The 18,642-nt window shown below is 43.6% G+C and overlaps 1 protein-coding gene across 10 annotated transcripts in view; it reads right to left on the reverse strand.

Annotated features, from left to right (window-relative positions):
• The window catches only part of mctp1b (multiple C2 domains, transmembrane 1b), a 106,997-nt gene that overhangs the window by 49,021 nt on the left and 39,334 nt on the right, over positions 1-18,642 (reverse strand). For 7 of the 10 annotated variants that reach the window (XM_035390490.1, XM_035390488.1, XM_035390497.1 and 4 more), the window contains 7 exons: positions 10,248-10,390; positions 9,514-9,593; positions 8,433-8,544; positions 6,215-6,253; positions 2,968-3,135; positions 2,272-2,402; positions 876-1,062 (listed from right to left, as the gene is read on the reverse strand). In XM_035390490.1, coding sequence (XP_035246381.1) covers positions 876-1,062; positions 2,272-2,402; positions 2,968-3,135; positions 6,215-6,253; positions 8,433-8,544; positions 9,514-9,593; positions 10,248-10,390 — 860 coding nt within the window. The remainder of the gene's footprint in view (positions 1-875; positions 1,063-2,271; positions 2,403-2,967; positions 3,136-6,214; positions 6,254-8,432; positions 8,545-9,513; positions 9,594-10,247; positions 10,391-18,642) is intronic. The other 3 variants (XM_035390489.1, XM_035390492.1, XM_035390491.1) reach the window with 3 other exon arrangements.

An 18,642-nucleotide genomic window follows, 5' to 3' on the forward strand; every position in this document is an offset into this window, starting at 1 on the left:
AGGGCCTGTCACTACAGCTCAGGTCTTCTCTCCTCTTCCACTTTCCTTCTCTTTCTTCTCCTCCTCCCATCTTTTATCCTCTCCCCTCCTTCTCCTTTTCTCTAGGAAGCCAAGAGGGGCCAAACTCCTTTTTGTAATATACTTTTTTGGGGCTTTTTCAGCTTTATTGGACAGGAAAGTATGGAGAGACAGGACGAATGGGGAGTGAGAGAGAGGGAGAGAGGCAGCCGGATCTGAACCGCTGATGTAAGGAGTATGTGGTCAGTGCTCTACGGGCTACACCAGGAGACACCCCCCAAACTCCTTTTCAAAAAGCCAGCCCACTGGGTTCGTGCCAGCCACTGGGCCAATAAATTGCCACATCCCTTTTCTGGCCTGCCCTCTTTCCATACATTTAAGCCAATCAGCACCAGAACCCAGTGCAGGGACATCAATAATGCAATGACTCTGACATTGTCCACACAGTGCGCAATTTCCAAGAGGCACCAGTAGGGGCAGTGTGGAGACAAGGCTCATTAACTGGGTGCAATGCATGGATTCCCCTCACTGTATCTGATATTACTAATGGGGCCCAGGGCAAGTGACTGACAGCCGCCAACACACTCCTAACTTATCACAAGTAAACTTTTAACAGGCTCATTTCTCAGGAAAGGAATATTCACGCATTGAACATGATCACACAGGTTTGCACCGTTTCACCCAGAACAATTTTACCATCATGTGCGTACGGCAACTTCATTTGCTGAATTGAACTGAGCAGCTAACCCATGTGTATCACCCATGTTCCAGACTCCGCGGAGCCGATGTGGGCATCCCGTGTCGCTGTGGGCGGGGCCTGTTGGGCGGGGCACAGGCGAGGGAGCTACAACACTCACGTATCGGCGGAGGATTTCGTGGCGCTCCACGGGGTCGTCCAGGATGTTGACTGACAGGTCGGAGATGGAGACGGCAGAGGAGGCGGTGAGGGTGACCAGCAGCACCAGAATGCCCTTGTCCTCCTCCAAAGGGAGCTCCAGCTTGTGGGTGTGTTCCTTACTCAGACCAGACAGGTGCAGCAGGGACCTGAAACACACACACTCAGTACATATGCACACACTTACACATACACCCATACACAATCACATACACACACACAGTACATATGCACACACAGTACATACACACACACTTACACATACACACATACACAATCACATACACACACACAGTACATATGCACATACTTACACATACACCGATACACAATCACATACACACACACAGTACATATGCACACACTTACACATACACCCATACACAATCACATACACACACAGTACATATGCACACACTTACACATACACCCGTACACAATCACATACACACACACAGTACATATGCACACACTTACACATACACCCGTACACAATCACATACACACACACAGTACATATGCACACACTTACACATACACCCATACACAATCACATACACACACACAGTACATATGCACACACTTACACATACACCCATACACAATCACATACACACACACAGTACATACGCACACACTTACACATACACCCATACACAATCACATACACACACACAGTACATACGCACACACTTACACATACACCCATACACAATCACACACACACACAGTACATATGCACACACTTACAGCAAAAATCGATGTCAGGTACCGCACTGACATGGGCTGCACTGTAGACCGGTACATTTTTTTACATTCTAAGGCAGTATTCTGAACTACATTGTTTCAATTGCCCGTAGTGATTGTTACGTCAGCATTGGAATGTTCAGTTACATTCAGTACATTCTAATCACATATTTGTGTTCTCACTCCTTAAAGGGTTAAAGAGCCCAAGGAGAACCTATTCCTCAAGGCAATTACCTAATCTGACTGGTAATAACCAGCCAACTAATCATAATTGGCCAGTTAAAGCATTGACAGTCCACCTCAGCAGATGCGTAGTGAGTTCTCTACCGCAAAACTGCATCAGCCAGATAGGAGGCACACACTAAGGTATGCCCCTTTTATTGTAAAGTGTGAAAGGCACTATATAAAGGCAATTCATCTCACCTCTGATCATTTAAGTACTGTCAGTCCGTTTATATCTGGATGGCAGCTATGCCATCAGCCAAGCTGTGCTTTGGTGGGACACGCCCCACATGTACACAACACTGAGAATTTGGCAGTTAGCTGGTACATTAGAGGAAGAAGGCTCATTTGGGAGCTATGCGGAGCCACGCCCCCCCCCCCCTCCTCACCTGCCAATGAAGTCATCCCTCTTCCCGGCGTCCTTGTCCCAGACGGTGACCTCCATCACACCGCCGTTCTCCTCGTACAGGTGGAAGTCAAACTGCTCCCTCCACTGCGGGTTCAGGGTCTTGGGCATCGTCTGGGGGAGCACAGGAAGTGCACAGATCACGTGACATGAGTCATGTGACCACGTGGGTCGGCTTCATCGCGATCTCTTAACGTTCGCCATCGCTTCAATGAGCCGCTGTCGTGTTCTGACCACCAAGCAACATGGAGTCAAGGTGAAAGTTCAGGATTAAAGGCGGGCCCTTCACTAGCAATGAAGAGTAAAATACTACACAAGGGAAGCTGGACTTAAATAACCTCATTATAGTTACTTTTTACTTTGTGAATTATAATGTCATTTGCATACTTGCGCTGGAAAAAAAAATGTATTAAGTATAATGCACTATACTCTACTCTTGCTTGTAATTACGCTCCAGTGATATGTCAAGATGATGATATTGTCAATGCGGCTTTAACATGGACAAGCATCTTTATTCTTTATAAAAATCAATTACGAAACAAAATCAGTTCCTCCTATGATAATAACAGCTTTTTTGAAGAAGAATCACAATATCAATTTTACTGAAGAATAAGTGGTAATGTGATAATCAGCGTTGTGGGAATAACCATGGTTACAGCAGCAGCATCGGCAGCGGTACCTTGCTCTTGTACTTCTGGTGGCCCAGGCGGAACTTGACGTAGGGGTCGCTGAGGCCGTTGGTGTCCATGGGCGTGAGGTTGCGGCCCTCGATGAGGCTGATGCTGACGATGCCCCTCCACAGCTGGGACTTCCTGTTCTCCCCCGACAGCCTCGGATTCTGCTGCTGCTGCAGTAGACACATACATACAGAGTCAGAGTCACATACATACAGATTCAGAGTCAGAGTCACATACATACACACAGACATACAGATTCAGAGTCACATACACATAGAGTCAGAGTCACATACACACACACAGACATACAGATTCAGAGTCACATACACACAGTCAGAGTCAGTGTCACATACACACACACACATACATACAGATTCAGAGTCACATACACACAGATTCAGAGTCAGAGTCACATACACACAGAGTCAGAGTCACATACACACACACAGACATACAGATTCAGAGTCACATACACACAGAGTCAGAGTCACATACACACACACAGACATACAGATTCAGAGTCACATACACACAGAGTCAGAGTCACATACACACACACAGACATACAGATTCAGAGTCACATACACACAGAGTCAGAGTCAGAGTCACATACACACACACAGACATACAGAGTCAGATTCAGAGTCACATACACACAGAGTCAGAGTCAGAGTCACATACACACACACAGACATACAGTCAGAGTCACATACATACACAAAATCACAAACACATACACACAGTCACAGGGTAACATGTACGCACAAACACATACACACAGTCACATGGTAACATGTAAGAACAAACACATACACAGTCACAGGGTAACATGTAAGCACAAACACATACACAGTCAAAGCATAATATACACATGCACGCATACACACATAAACAGAGTCACAGAGTAACACTCATGAGAGATCAGCTTTTTAGGTAGAGACTCATGTTCTAACAGGACAATGACCCAAAGAACATAACTAGAAAGGAATAGCTTAAAAACAAGGTCAGTATTATGGAACAACCCAGCCAAAGCCCGGAAAACCCAACTGAAAATCACACAGACGCACACCCACTCTACAAATGACATGTTTTATTATGTTATAGTACGATATGCTAAGCAGTAATAAATCTCTACTGTATATTCAACGATATGATAATCAAACTGCATGTTCTCAGATATGAATGCATGTCATTTTTCTTCTTCAAAAGACATTTTGATAACATACAGAAATAAAAGGGTCACTACACTACCCTTAAAAGGGTAACAAGTGAATCGGATTGACTTTGAGACATTTCTTTTAGCACAAAGTGAATCTTTAACCTTTGCAGATGGCACATAGTGATTATTAATTTAAGCAAAGATCTGTACTTATTTGTCTTACAAAAAGTCTTCCCTTCAGTCCCATTTCAAAGCTGATTTGCATTTCTTTGCTTAAAATTATTTCCATTAAACTTCGAACGAACTCTTTTTGTAATGCAAGGCTTTGATCTTGAGCTAGGCCCAGATCCATATTCTTAAGACATTAAACAAAACGAGAGACTGACTACAGCATAACAAGCATATTTTGAAATGAAACGAAACTCACATCATTATTCCGTATGTAAATCAAACATAGCCTAAATGCTCCTTTTATAGGGACACATCATTTGAAAGAGAGTGTCCTTTTGCTGTTGCAGTGGATGACCCTTCGAAACTTTCAAAGATTTTGATGTGAATTGAAAAGTGGTGGACTGGCATTGCTTAAGGAAAAGATAACGACTCAATTATGAAAACATATAAATAGCAATGTGTGTTTATGAGCAGCCCACCTTCAAAGAAAATGCATTTGAGGTTGATATGTGTGCGCATGCGTGCGTGCGTATGTGTGCACGTGTGTGCGTGGTTGTGAGTGTGTGAGTTTGTGTGTATGTTTGTGTTTGTGTGCGTGCCTCTGTATGAGTGTGTGTGTATGTTTGTGTGTACATGTGTGTGCATGTGTTTGCGTGTATGTGTATGTGTGTGCGCGCGCATTTGTGTTTTTGCGTGTGTGTGTGGGCATGCGTGCATGTGTGTGTGTGCCTGTGTGTGTGTCTGCTCGCCTGTGTGTGTGTAAGTGTGTGTGTCTGTTTGTGTGCGTGCGTGCATGTGTGTGTGCGCATGCGTGCGTGTGTGTGTGTGTGTGTGTGTGTGCACGTAAGCATGTGTGAGCTGAGAAGGGGGAAGACTCTGAGAACGGATGCATTTTTTAATACGTACTCTGAGCCCAGATATGATCTTGTTTTGTTTTTGTATTGTCTTGTGTGCACTGAGATCGCCAGACACGGCTTGATTAAAGAAAGATGTTTAAAAATAAAGACGCCGCGTGCAGAAGTGCGGCTAGTTAAGAGGCTTTCCAGCCTTCGCATTCATTCCCCCCGTCACACCCCCGACCGGGCGAGTCTGGAGCTTCAAAGCGCAGCGGGGGAGTCTGTCCTCCGCTGGGGAGAGTCGCTTCAGCGCAGCGTCGCACTTCACAAGCCACAATACAGCCCTGCAGAAACTCACAGAAAGTGAGCTCGGCTCAGCAAACTCACAGTAGCGACAGGCCCACCCACACCCATGCCACTGAATGACCTCCAGACACGCGGAGTGTAATACAAACTGCCAGTGAACAGGACGGGAATCAAATACCTGACAACCAAAAGCACCACTACTCCACAGAACTAAATTATTATAATCATCCTGTACTCAATAAGAAGATATTCAAAGAATTCCCACTTTCAATAAATATAACCAAGTCTTTTAATACAAGTTCAGATTCTGGATCACATTCATTCTTCTCACTCAGTGTCACACAGTATGATGAAGTTCAAGCTCACAGATGGCATATCTTTGATGCAACACACCTCCATAAAAATCACAATAAAAAAAAACCATAACGAAAAGTGAACACAGTAAACTATGAAAGTGCAAAAGTGATGCTTTGGCATACAGTAGAATCCCACCAGTCACTCTTATGATTGCTCACACGTGAGGAGTCTTCTGCTTCATCGCCCAATGGGATGCGGCCACATACTGCCTCGCACAGTATGCTGCAGCTTTTGAAGATGGAGGTCGAATCTTTAAAATGTAAGTTAAGACCGGTGAGGATGACCGTATGACGGATGACCGTATGACGGATGACCGTATGACCATATGACCACATGACCAGCGCAAGCTGAAGGCACAGAGGGGTAGAGCCGGGTTCGACTCTGGACAGAGCACAAGGGAAAGCACACACTGCGTATTACCTTACTAGATCGCTTCCAGCTCCTTCTCAAAAGCATAGTCTGTGAACAAGACAAAGCAGTTTGCAGTAATTGTTACTGGGCGGAGGGGAAGAGTCAGAGAGGGGTCATAGGTCAGGCCAGTCTCATACAGCCTCTTTAAGGAGCACCCAGAATGAACCCACACTGAGGGACATGTGCACGCTTACAGACACAAATCAGCGTACACAACCAAGAAGTGTTACTTACCCAGTAAATCCATTTCCTTTTCATAAAAGTTCATTTTCATAGTTATTTTATCTAAAGCAACTGATCCAGAACCTAGAAACCAGGTGACCGGTGTAGCTCACTGCTTTAACTGATAAATTGCTGTACTACTGAAATGTTGAATAACAACAAAGGGTTTCTTATTTTGCTCATTTTAGCTCCATAATTCAGCTGAATATTATTTAAATTAGAAATACTGAGAAAGACCACATGCTTACATCACAATCACTTTGCATTAGTATCTCAAAAACTACTTCACTTTAATAAACTGATTGTATATGTTGTGTACTATTATCAATGTTACAATGCTGAAAATAACAGTAACACTTTATATTAGGTAATATGTTTTACTAATATAGAAGGAGCCTGACTTAAGGTGTACGCATTTGATCTTTTGATTTTATTTACAAACAAAGTGAAACTAACAAAGTTTGGAATTATTAGGGCAACACACGTAATTTGCTGTGTTGGCTTTTCACCACTAGGTGGGGCTGGAGAATAGCAATTCCAGTCATATGTTTCAGCCAAAGGGTTAAGGCTTGATTTAATGTAGCTGCAGTGATTTTGGTTTTAACTTCTCTATTTATCTAAAGATACAATGCAACAAAATGCCTTGAAACACAAAACAAGCCAACTTTGTTTAAAATACTCTCCAAATGTTTGGAAATAAGAAGGGGGGGGGCGGGATGGAAAAAAAAAAAAAATATATATATATATATATATATATATATATATATATAGAAGACGATAAAATCGATTAGCATTTTTAACTGCAGAACACTTGCCGGACATTACACTAACAACATCTGTCATTTGCACCACAGCTAGCGTCTTATTTCACCATCAATTTTAACTGGGACCTGTGCCATATATATCCTGCTTCTGGGGTTCTGATAACAGGCACCCCATTTCCAGTTTACTTGTGACAGTGTGCTAGCTAGTGCAACAGCCTCTATTGCTGATAAAATATGCACATCATTAAGGACAGCCAGTGTGACTGAAACTGCATTTCCCATCACACACAGATGTTCTGATCATTAGGCGCACACAATTAGGCAGGAATTCTAAAAATATAATGTCAATATACACATCACATTAGATGAATTAGAGGAAAAATTCTTAGGAGAAACATCAGCATCTGCTAACGAAGGACAGTGTCTATCTGGAGCTCAGGACCTACAGGGAACTGTTAGAGACACAGCAAGGTTAGGATAACTGGAACAACTAGGCTAGGTCAATCTAAGCGGACACTGGTTAGATTGAGTAATTAACAGGGATCTGAATGCTACTGTATGACCGGACTCACTGTCGCTACGTAAGGCCTCCAGCGATGGGTTTTGAGCCCTGTTCTCTGTGGGGGAACACAGTGAGATTCAACACCTTACAGTAGTACTCATTACACACAGGCTCTTAGCTCTGCAGTAAGGACACTACTAACCTGCTATCATCACTGTTATTTGCCTAGCCTATGTCTACACACCTAAGTTTCCCTAACCTATTTCTACACACTTAAGTTTCCCTAACCTATTTCTACACAATTAAGTTTGCCTAACCTATTTCTACATACTTAAGTTTCCCTAACCTATTTCTACACACTTAAGTTTCCCTAACCTATTTCTACACAATTAAGTTTGCCTAACCTATTTCTACATACTTAAGTTTCCCTAACCTATTTCTACACAATTAAGTTTCCCTAACCTATTTCTACATACTTAAGTTTGCCTAGCCTATGTCTACACGCCTAAGCTTGCCCAACCTATTTCTACACACTTACAAATCCCCCTGAAAAAGAGCATAAATGTACTAAATGATTAAATGTAGGACGCAAAGACAGACATGGCCAGACACACACTGGCCACCAGGATATGATCAGGTTAACAAACAGATTGTTGGCAGCTGTCCAGTCTGTAGCGCAAACACAGACGAGGGGGTGAGTGGGAGGGGCCTGGGGGGACATGAAGGGAAGTGCACTTACAGCTTCTCGAAACTCCTCCCCTTTTGGGGACAGGGTGGCGGCCAGGTCCAAGGTCCCCAGGAAATGGTCGGGGTAGCGGGGGTCCTTCAGGTCCAGTATCACGTCCACGGTCCTGCATCAGTAGCGCACGGTCAGGAAGCGGTCAGGAAGCGGTCAGGAAGCGGTCAGGAAGCGGTCAGGAAGCGGTCAGGACTTCTCCTCCCCATTTAGAACAGTTATTCACCAGCTGCGGTCATTAGCCTACCGCAACCTCTGTTATCCTTGCTGCAACAGATATACCTGTGCCCTCTTCTGAAAGAAAGGATGTCAGGCCACTGTTTCTGGTCACACTGCAGTCAGTGAATTGAGCCCACAGAGACACTGTGTTAAAGAAAACACTCCATGTGCAGCTTTGATGAGCAGACTGTGGGGTTTGATTGACCGAGGTGGGGGGGGGGGGGGGTATTGGTGAGGTCATATCCCGTACAGAACAGGAATACATTGTAAAATATACTGTAATATATTATCTCCATATCGTGACACTTCATAATCTATCCCAGCTGAGAGAATCCCTCCCTTCCTGGGTGATGCTACAGCCAACTACGCGCCATCCTGCAGAGCTGCCGGCTACATCCAGCGCAGTCTGGATTCCATAGCAGACTGTGGGGCCAATCCACACACTAGAACTGTGCTTTAACAGGATGATCAGTCAATCAGTCAATGCACTGATTGAACATGGTAAGTAAATGGTCAGAACCGAATCAGGACATTGTGGTCCTGTCTTTAATATTTGCCTAAACATGTTCAGTATCAAACTCCACAGACCGCACACATCCAGGTGATATACGGGCATGTATAAATGAACAAATTAATCTAATAAATTAGTTCAGATTCAAGGCCGGTCTCTAACACGGTCCAAGCTACAAAGAATATTGGAACACAATTTTTACAGTAAAGGTGGCAGGTGGCAGAGAAGAGATTAAACTGAACAGATGGCGAGAGAGAAAGACAGAGAGAGAGAGAGAGGGATGGAGAGAGGGAGAGGCATGAGGAGAGAGAGAGAGAGAGAGAAGGACTAAGGTTCAGTGTAAGGCGCAGTTACCTCTTCTGCTCTAGAGATTCTAGGTACAGGTAGGCACATCCCATGAAGTCATCTTGAAAACCAAAGTCATAATCAAACACCTGCAGTAAAATTAAGCATCATGACTATCTGGATATAATACATCACATACTTTTGCAGTGTACAATTCATCTCTGGTTGATCATCACTACATTGAACACTGCATTCAAGAAGCTATTCAAGGATATATAGTTTTTGTGATTAATTTCTAATCTTTTTAAAATTATATGCACAATGACACTGTTTATTTAAGTGTACTGTTGAAAGTAAATACATCTGAATTGAAGAAGAAAAAACATAAAAATGCAGGCGGTTGGACTTGGGATTTTGATAAGAAGATTGTGATTATTACTGTACATGGTCACTAGGGGGAGACATTGACCAACAAATTCCCTATAGCACCTTCTCCCTGAATTATACTTACATACTTAACAATAAATAGATCATGTGTCCATCTTGGACAGAAATTTAGTTAGTGTCATGAGTGATGTCATTTCCTTTCTACATGAGCTCTTTATATACCTCCAATTTAAGTTATTTGTGAGCTTTTACTTTAGCCGTACTTTTTGGACAGGGAATCAAACACTCAAAAAACTCAAAACTGACTACCTTTATATGTATTAATACTGTGCTCTTAGAGTAAAATGACTCCCAGATAGAAGGGAGAAGACAGGCCAGTCCTCCTTGCTATAGGGGGCGCTGTGCCGTACTCTTACCTTGACATACAGGGGCTCCCGAAGGCTGTCCACCAACAAGCTGACCTTCTCCTCCCACACAGGGTTGAGGTTCTTGTGGATGGTTTTGCTGCGGAACACCTCTTTTCCTGCCATTTTGAACTTGACATAGGGATCACTTGTTCCTGGAAGACAGAGATGAGAGACGGATTTTTTAATTAACATTATTTGATCACACAGCTCATTACTTGATTACAAATAAATGACATGAGGAGAACAACACCCCTTCAGCACTGCATGGAGTCACAGGGTGGTGTGCTTAAGATTACAAAAAAAAGGAAATTTGCCATGTTCAAGAACTACAAGAAATATACATTTTACATTGGATACTAGGTGCCAATCTATGACAGCATAGACTCTGAAAAAATCCACAACTGCCGTCACAGTCCAAATCATATGACCATAAAGAAACTATATCTCAGCCTGTTACTTCCCAAAGACACTGGCGATAATCCGTAGATTGATACATGAACCCAGATCATTTAAAACATAAAACTAATACCATGGAGAACTGCTATTAAAAGTGACTATTAAAAATCCTGACACGTATTATAGTTGGGCGCTTAATCTGTGATGTAGGGAACAGCCGTGCCTGTGTAACCTCTAGATGGCGCTGCCTGCCTGCAATTGCCAAAGAGTGAGCAGTGCAGAACCGGCTGCATGCATTATTCCCATGCCAAGATAATGCGGCAGTGCGCAGAGAAACAGACTTTATCAGAGACCTCTGTAATCCTGCTTTCCTCTTGTTGACCTGCAGTGGATTAATGCTGAGCCCTTTGGCAGGGGCTGTTCTCAGAGACCAGGACTCAAGCTGTAAGGGTGGTCCTGATGCAGAGAAGTGGGTCACTGAGACAGAAGTACGGAGCATGCACAGATACACACACATACACACGCACGCACGCACGCACACATGCACGCACGCACGCATGCACACACACACACACACACACATGCACATACGCACGCACACATGCATATATACACACACACACGCACGCACGCACGCACGCACGCACGCACGCACGCACACACGCACACACGCGCACGCACACATGCACACGCATGCATGCATGTATATACACACACACACACACACACATGCACACACATGCACATACACACGCACACATGCATGCATACACACGCACACACATTGCATGCATGCACTCACACAAGCATACACATACCCACATACTAGAATACACACACACACTCACAGGTGCATACACATATTAGTAAACAAACACAAGTGCATATATTTGTACCCACACGTCTACAAATGTACAAGCAGGCTGATCCTGTAAACTGATCGCAAAATCACATGAAGTTGATCCTCTGGTACACAGGACTGGTCACAGCCCCACACCAGGCTGATCATATACACTGATCACCAAATCACTGCAAGCTGATCCTGTGATTTTTCATCAGCTGAGGAGGAACATTTCCTCATCTTGCCAGTGATATGATTTGAAGATACTGAATATTATCTAATGAAGCTAATGAACGTACTGCAGCAAACTCAAAGACTTTTGATGCATCAAAAAAGAGGGTCTGGATTTTTTATTTTATTTTATCTTGAATTCCTAATGTCTCTTAAAACATCAGTTGTTCACCTGTGCATTCCACATTCAGGCAAAAGGCATCATTTAAATACAAAGGGACTGCAGTGGAGTGTTTAGTCATGTGACTGGAACAGGTTGCTCTCGCTGCTTTGTTTGATTTGAGCGCTGTTCCACTCCACCGCTTCCTTGGACACCACATCACACCTGCAGCCCCGCGAAGCTCCGTCTCCCAGCACGCGGCTCAATCCGCCTGCTCACTCACGCCACGCCGCGCCGCGCCACGCCACACCACACCACACACCACACCACCCCCCGCCACACCACACCACACACCACCATACCACACCACACCACACCCCGCCACACCACACCACACACCACAGCAGGGGCATCGCCTCCTCCTCCATTCATTACCATCCAAACAGAGACTTTCACAGCCGCCATCAACCCCCGGAGCCCCGCTCACCGCACCGCGGGGTTTCTACACATCACACTTCTGTGGGGGGGTCACTCATGCTCTCATCAGAGCTGAAAGCACTCTATCACAGTTCATTTTACACAGACCGAATGCGCCGGAGTCATAGTTCTGCTCGCAGATAGCATTACGCAAGCAGGTCGACCGAAAAACAATTATCTGAGCTGCACCCAAAGATTTGTGTACGTGTAAATAGTCACGCTTCCTCTTAAGAGAGTGGGGGAATTCATTCCACAGGAGTAGATGACTCACAAATAATGATTAATTCCTTCATTATTCCAAACACCGAAGGACCAGGCCCGCTGGGGGTTCTATAGCAAAGGACTAGCATCTTTAGAGCCTTGGTTGTTATCGATGTTTTAAAAGTGTTTCTTAGACACTGGAAAACAGACTGGTTCAGACAGGGCCAATTCATTACGAGCCCCTATTGAATTCAATGGGACAAAATGAGGGTGCAGCACTTTCACATAATTATGGGTAATGTCAGAGCATTTAGAGAGCTGCATTGGTTAGATGTGACTGCAGGCAGATGTTAAGGATGTTCAGATTTAACCTATTAGTTTCAGTAGAAAGTGGATTCTTGTCTGCAGTCAGTTTCTAATATCATAATCGGTATAAAGCGTGGATGTGAAGATTTAAATGAACTCACAACAAAAACCAAAAATATGTCAATCCCATGATTGACAGTACTTTCAAATATTTTGATTTACTATCTTATTTCTCTCACTTCTCCGTTAAATAAGGCAAAAACATTGCCAATGAGGTGAGACTCATTTCAAGATTTTCCAATGGGATAAGAAAATTTCACTTGTCAAGAAAACAGTAAGTTGATATATTCTACTTGAGAGAAAAAAAAGACATTTCTAGGCCTTGTTTTCACTTGTTTCTAAATCTGTCGAGTTTCAAGAATCTTCAAGCAGCATGGAAAGCCTCAGTGTGTAAATGGCCACTGCAGCCGGTGATGAGTCATTCTGAGAGAGTGTGAGAGAGAGCTGGCTCTTCTGTCCAATATCAGGAAGCTGCATTGGGCAGGTTTCCAGAGGGGGCTCGTTACAATACAATACAGTGCAATACAATACAAGTCCCTCACGGCGCAATGAAAAAGGGCAGCGTTTACGTACAAACCTACATCCTCCATCAAGGCTGGACGTGGATGCCTGAGCAACAAAAAGGCTGTGCTCACTGAACTGGGGCACGTGCAGCTGCTAACGCAGTCAGTGTCACGCGCAGTAGGCTACATGCAGGAGGCTCTGAGCTTCAATCACAGACAGAGGGTTAAATCTCACAGTCTTTCCCAAAGCGGACAGGCTGTCTGCCGACCCCGGCGGCTGCTCCGTACTCACTCCTCACTCAGCGTCACTGGAGCACACGCAGGGCGGGGCCTGTCTCTACAGACCAGGGGCGGGCCTTTCCATTCCTGGCGGGCCGGCTTTAGATTCCACCTATTGTCCCCGCTCAATTAGCTAATTAGCTCTATATGCTAACACTGGATCACTCATGGATCTGATCGCTGTACCGGATTTTATATCGGGACATTGAGACAGTTATCAGCCGTCATTCATTGAGTTATCAATAAATTGTTGCTAGGCAGACTAGGCAACTTTACTAATTAAATCTATGAACTTTCTGGCCTAAATTAAAACCTAAATTAAAACCATGGCCTTTCTTACCCTTTCCTGATACAGACTGATGATATTATAATACACCAAACAGCCAGTCCACCACTTAATTAACATGCAATTCTAAAAGCCACAACACAGCAGTAATGTAATAAAATGGTGATAATAATATGACCATCAGCTTTAAATATGAAGTAGGAGGGTAACATCAAGAACACCCTCTGTACAGCAGCAACACAGCTCAAAATTAAAATGCGAGAGCAGTATTCTAATTCAGTACTCAACATTCACAGCATACATTCAGTTTCTGTAACGCACTAAACAGTTGCTTGTGCTCGTTCCAACAGCTCTACAGTGTAAAGTAATACCGCAGCCGCGATTTGCTGTGTCTGCTCAGCACGAGTCACTATACATCATCCCCAAGGCTCCCGTCTGTCTCTCCATTCGAGCACAACGGGGAATTGAACCATTTTCACACAGAATGAACCATCCTTACACCGCAGTAATTCACACCAGGATGAATGACACTGCAGAAATTCACACCGCAGTACGGCTGCTGGAGGCACACCCCAGGGGAGGGGGGGATCTTCATTTGCGGTAGCCTAATCCAGAACCTTCCCTGCTCGACACCTGTAGAGAATTCATTTCTATTTAGTGTCCGGGTAAGAACCCAGCTGACGGAGGGAGGGATGAGCCGGCACGGGGAAAGGCAGAAGCAGCCGATAAGGGCAAACGGGAAAACAGCAGACGTGTTTTAGGGTCACGAGTTCTGAACAATCCTTCTGGAAGCCTCCGGGGCATCAGTAAACCATCGGGGATCAGGCAACCATGACTGGCAGCACAGCCTGCACAGAAGAGCTCAGGCAGGGTTTCCTCCTTCATCCTTTTCTTTTCTTTTCTTTTTTTCTTCATTTTTCCTTTTTTACTTCATGTTTTCCATGGCATGAATACAAAATGAAAAAAAAACAGCTTTTGTTCTCAGAAGTTGCTAGAATATAGATATGTTGTTTATTTACAACAAGCAGCTTCTATACACAGTTAAAATTTCTGAGCAGTAACTCCAGCACTGCAGACGCACACTGTATCCATATTCATGTTTACATTGCACAGAAATGTCAATGTTTTAACATAAGTTGCATTATTACCCTATTTTGGCAAATGACAAATGGCATTTCAAGATTCACCTATTTGAGTATGCATTGTGACTCACTGACTAAAACTCTATGCTGCCTGTGATCACATAGCCTACATGGGTGTAACTAAAGTCAGAATTTTCCATTTTTAACATGAAATCAGATATGCCTCTTATCCATAAAAGCAGTGCCTTTTCACAGAGAAAGAGAATAATAGCTTTAAGGACCCTGAAGGTAGTCTTTCTCCTTAAAAATTCCTTGAAAGCTTGTTACAGGAAACTGAATAAGGCTTTAAAGATTCAGCCTGAAATCCAGCTGCCGGGCTTGTTAAGGTGCCAGGTACCTTTGTGTAGAACTGGAGAAGGGGATGGAAAAAATCACAATCTCTATTACAGCATTTATATTTCTCTTATATAAATAAAATATGATAAAATATAATGAAATGTTATCAAGATGAAAATAAGACATTGCAACACTTCACACTGCATACAAATTATTACCATTCAGATGTTGTAAATATTTCAAAACAATACATTTAAAAAAGTATTTTAATACTGCAATATCTGAATGGCAATAATTTGTATTTAGTGCAAAATTATTCACGTACACAATAGTAGCACCACAACAAAAGGGGGGATTCTTAAAAATATATTGCAGTACCTGAAAGGCATCGTTTTTATATTTGGCCGTACTGTATGTGGTGAAGTGTTGCAGTGGTGAAGTGAATATCTTGCGGATATATTTTGTGAATATATATTTTTAGCATGTCCAGTTTCTATAAGGGTTTTCACAGCCTCTCTTCTCATCGTAGTTCTTTACTTGACGACTTTATCGATGCATTTTGGACAGAACTGCAAATGATTGCATGTCTGCAAGAGCAATTAGAGTACTTGGCACAGTATTTCTGAACGGTGACCATTAAGTCTGATTTAAGGCTCTGCTCTAAGGTCCAGCTGGGCACACAGCATTATGTATGCAGCCCTGCTGCAGAAGTTGACCTGAGAGGGGTGAGGGGAGAGGTGAGGAGCGTTTAATCTCCCAGTTACCGCTTCCAGAACAGCCTGTGTCAATGACCGCTCTGACACACGGTTTAAAAGGCTTCCCATATAACTGATTAATAGCCCCAGAACAAGATTTCTTTTTCCTTTGAGCAACCATTTGTTCCCTAAATTTATTCTTTCTTTTTAACAATGGCGAGCAGGTGCCACGGCCGCAGTGTACCTTAGCTGGCACGCTCCTCCTGAGAAACGCGGGAAGCCATCGCTGAAATCCGCCGACCGAGCTGCGCAAACGCTGCAGCTGGCGCAGGCAGGTCAGTCGGCCAATCAGCCAGAGGAGTGGTTAACGAGGGGCGAGGCAAGGGATATCTTAATGAGTAAAACCCTCCCTCCCTGGGTGAAAGTACTGCCAGTTACGCATCGCTATGTGGGGCACCTAGTCATGCTCCTACACATTCAGGACTTCACACGGACCATGGCCACATCCTCACCACTGCGCTGAGAACAAGTGCCTCAGCAGAGTAAACCAACTAGGTGAATAATTCACCTTTTATGAGCATGCACTGCATTAGAGTCATTTACATTCTTACACAGAGCGGCTAACGATGCAGGTGAATGCAAGTGCATTCATGCGATTTACATGAGAACTACTGCTGGGATAGCCTACACCATGACCATGTGAAGGCTATAGGTTCTGCCTCCTGCACCATGCAGGATGTGCAGCAAGGGCATTTCCACTAAACGACCCCACTCAGCGACACTGACGACGTACCACCTTCTGCAAAACGCACAAGCTCACATGTACTAGCCAATCTGGAGTGCGACATCCTTCAGCCTATTCAACACAGAGAAACACAGAGGGTCTGTGCGCATGCTGACAACCAAGACAGCAGGGCTGTGTTACACAATTGAAATATCACTGCAGAAAGGACGTTCAGACCAGAATAAATATGCCACGCCTCAGCCGGCTACCTCATAAAATATTAATGCGCCCAAGATGAAAGACCTCTGTAAGCAACAATTCAATACAATGATTACAATTACCATTTTAATTTCACTGGCATTCATCGCTCACCATCCCTCTGTGAGTGAGCTGAATTTCAGTGCCTCATTCATACAAACCCAACCCTTTGTCAGCACATGAATGACAACGACAACAAGATATTTTAATTCAAGTAACATTAATAACACGTTATTTTATGAACCCGAAGCAGCACTGCACAGCGTAAAAAGACATCTGGGAAAATAAAAACAATTGTGTCGAAAGTACACATGGTGTCATTAAATCGAGATGAAAAGGTATTAAATGACAGTGATTAAAGAACGCCATCCAATTAGATGATTAATAAGAGAAAACTGAGACAACTTCTATAGGTCACACTGATTTTGTCTGGAGCGATGAAACAACCCATCCAATCTCTCCGTTCTAATCTGTCTCCAGGGGCATGAGAGAAGATGAACCACCCTCCAGTTCAATACAGCACTCTATAGTATACTCCCAGGGACCAACACCGCCTTGGCACTCCTGCGTGAGAGCAATCTGCTAGAAAGGCTTAATCCAAGATCACCCAACACCTCACTAACACCCCCGGGTTCAGCACATCAGCATCCAGAACGCAGTTGAAAAAAATTTGGGCCCCATTACGGAAACAGCCGAAGATTGAATTTTGAAAATGAGGTTGGAAGCGCTCGCAGCCAACAATATGAACTGCCAGATGTGCTGAATGTGATCTAAATTGCATTTGAGCTGGATTCACTCTATCCCATGGCCACGGTCCCACTCTGTAGGGATTGACTGTACAGGGAGCAGGCTATTGCATTTTCTGGCTTCAAACCGGCTGTAATAATACTGAAAAATAGTTCAGCGCCGGCTAACTTCATATAAATAAATAAAAAAACAGACAAAAAAAAAATCTCTTTTGTCATTTTTTTATTTTATTTCCTATTGTGTTTACAAGCTATAGGGGAATAGCGAGAAAACAAAACAAAATGGACCTGTTCATAAGTTTATTAAATTTTCTGAAAAGCAAGCCCCACCAGCTCTTTAAGAGATCATCTCTCTGAGCCTCAACCTCAGGGACTCTGAGTCCCATAAAAATATCTCACATTGGGCCGCACCACTCCAGAAAATCCTATATTCTAATATTTGAAAGTCAGAGCCTTAGAGTCATCCTAACACTTTTTTTAGTGACAAAAACCAGGATAGAGTTGGGTTATAGCTTCTCATACACAATGGAACTGTGCTACATAGGATTTGAACCTGCAGCAATCAGGGTAAAATACCCAGTGACCTAATCCACACTGCTCACAGCCTGACCATCATTATTAGAAAGCATTGCCGCAGTTCTGTTCTGACACAGAAGAAAATTCACGTCATGTGTGCAGTTCCGTATCAATTCCATTTCCATTCAGTCAATTCAAGAAATTAATTGGTATTTGAATTGAGTTTCAAATCAATTCCTCAAATGAAAAAGAAGAGAATATTTATGCCCATTTTTAAACAATAAATAGAATATCAGCTTCTTGATAGTCACAGAAGGGGGTAGACCTACGATAACCACAGCAATGATTACAGAACTTGAGGAGGCAG

The sequence above is a fragment of the Anguilla anguilla genome, chromosome 14, assembly GCF_013347855.1.
Source record: "Anguilla anguilla isolate fAngAng1 chromosome 14, fAngAng1.pri, whole genome shotgun sequence".
Lineage (NCBI taxonomy): Eukaryota > Metazoa > Chordata > Actinopteri > Anguilliformes > Anguillidae > Anguilla > Anguilla anguilla.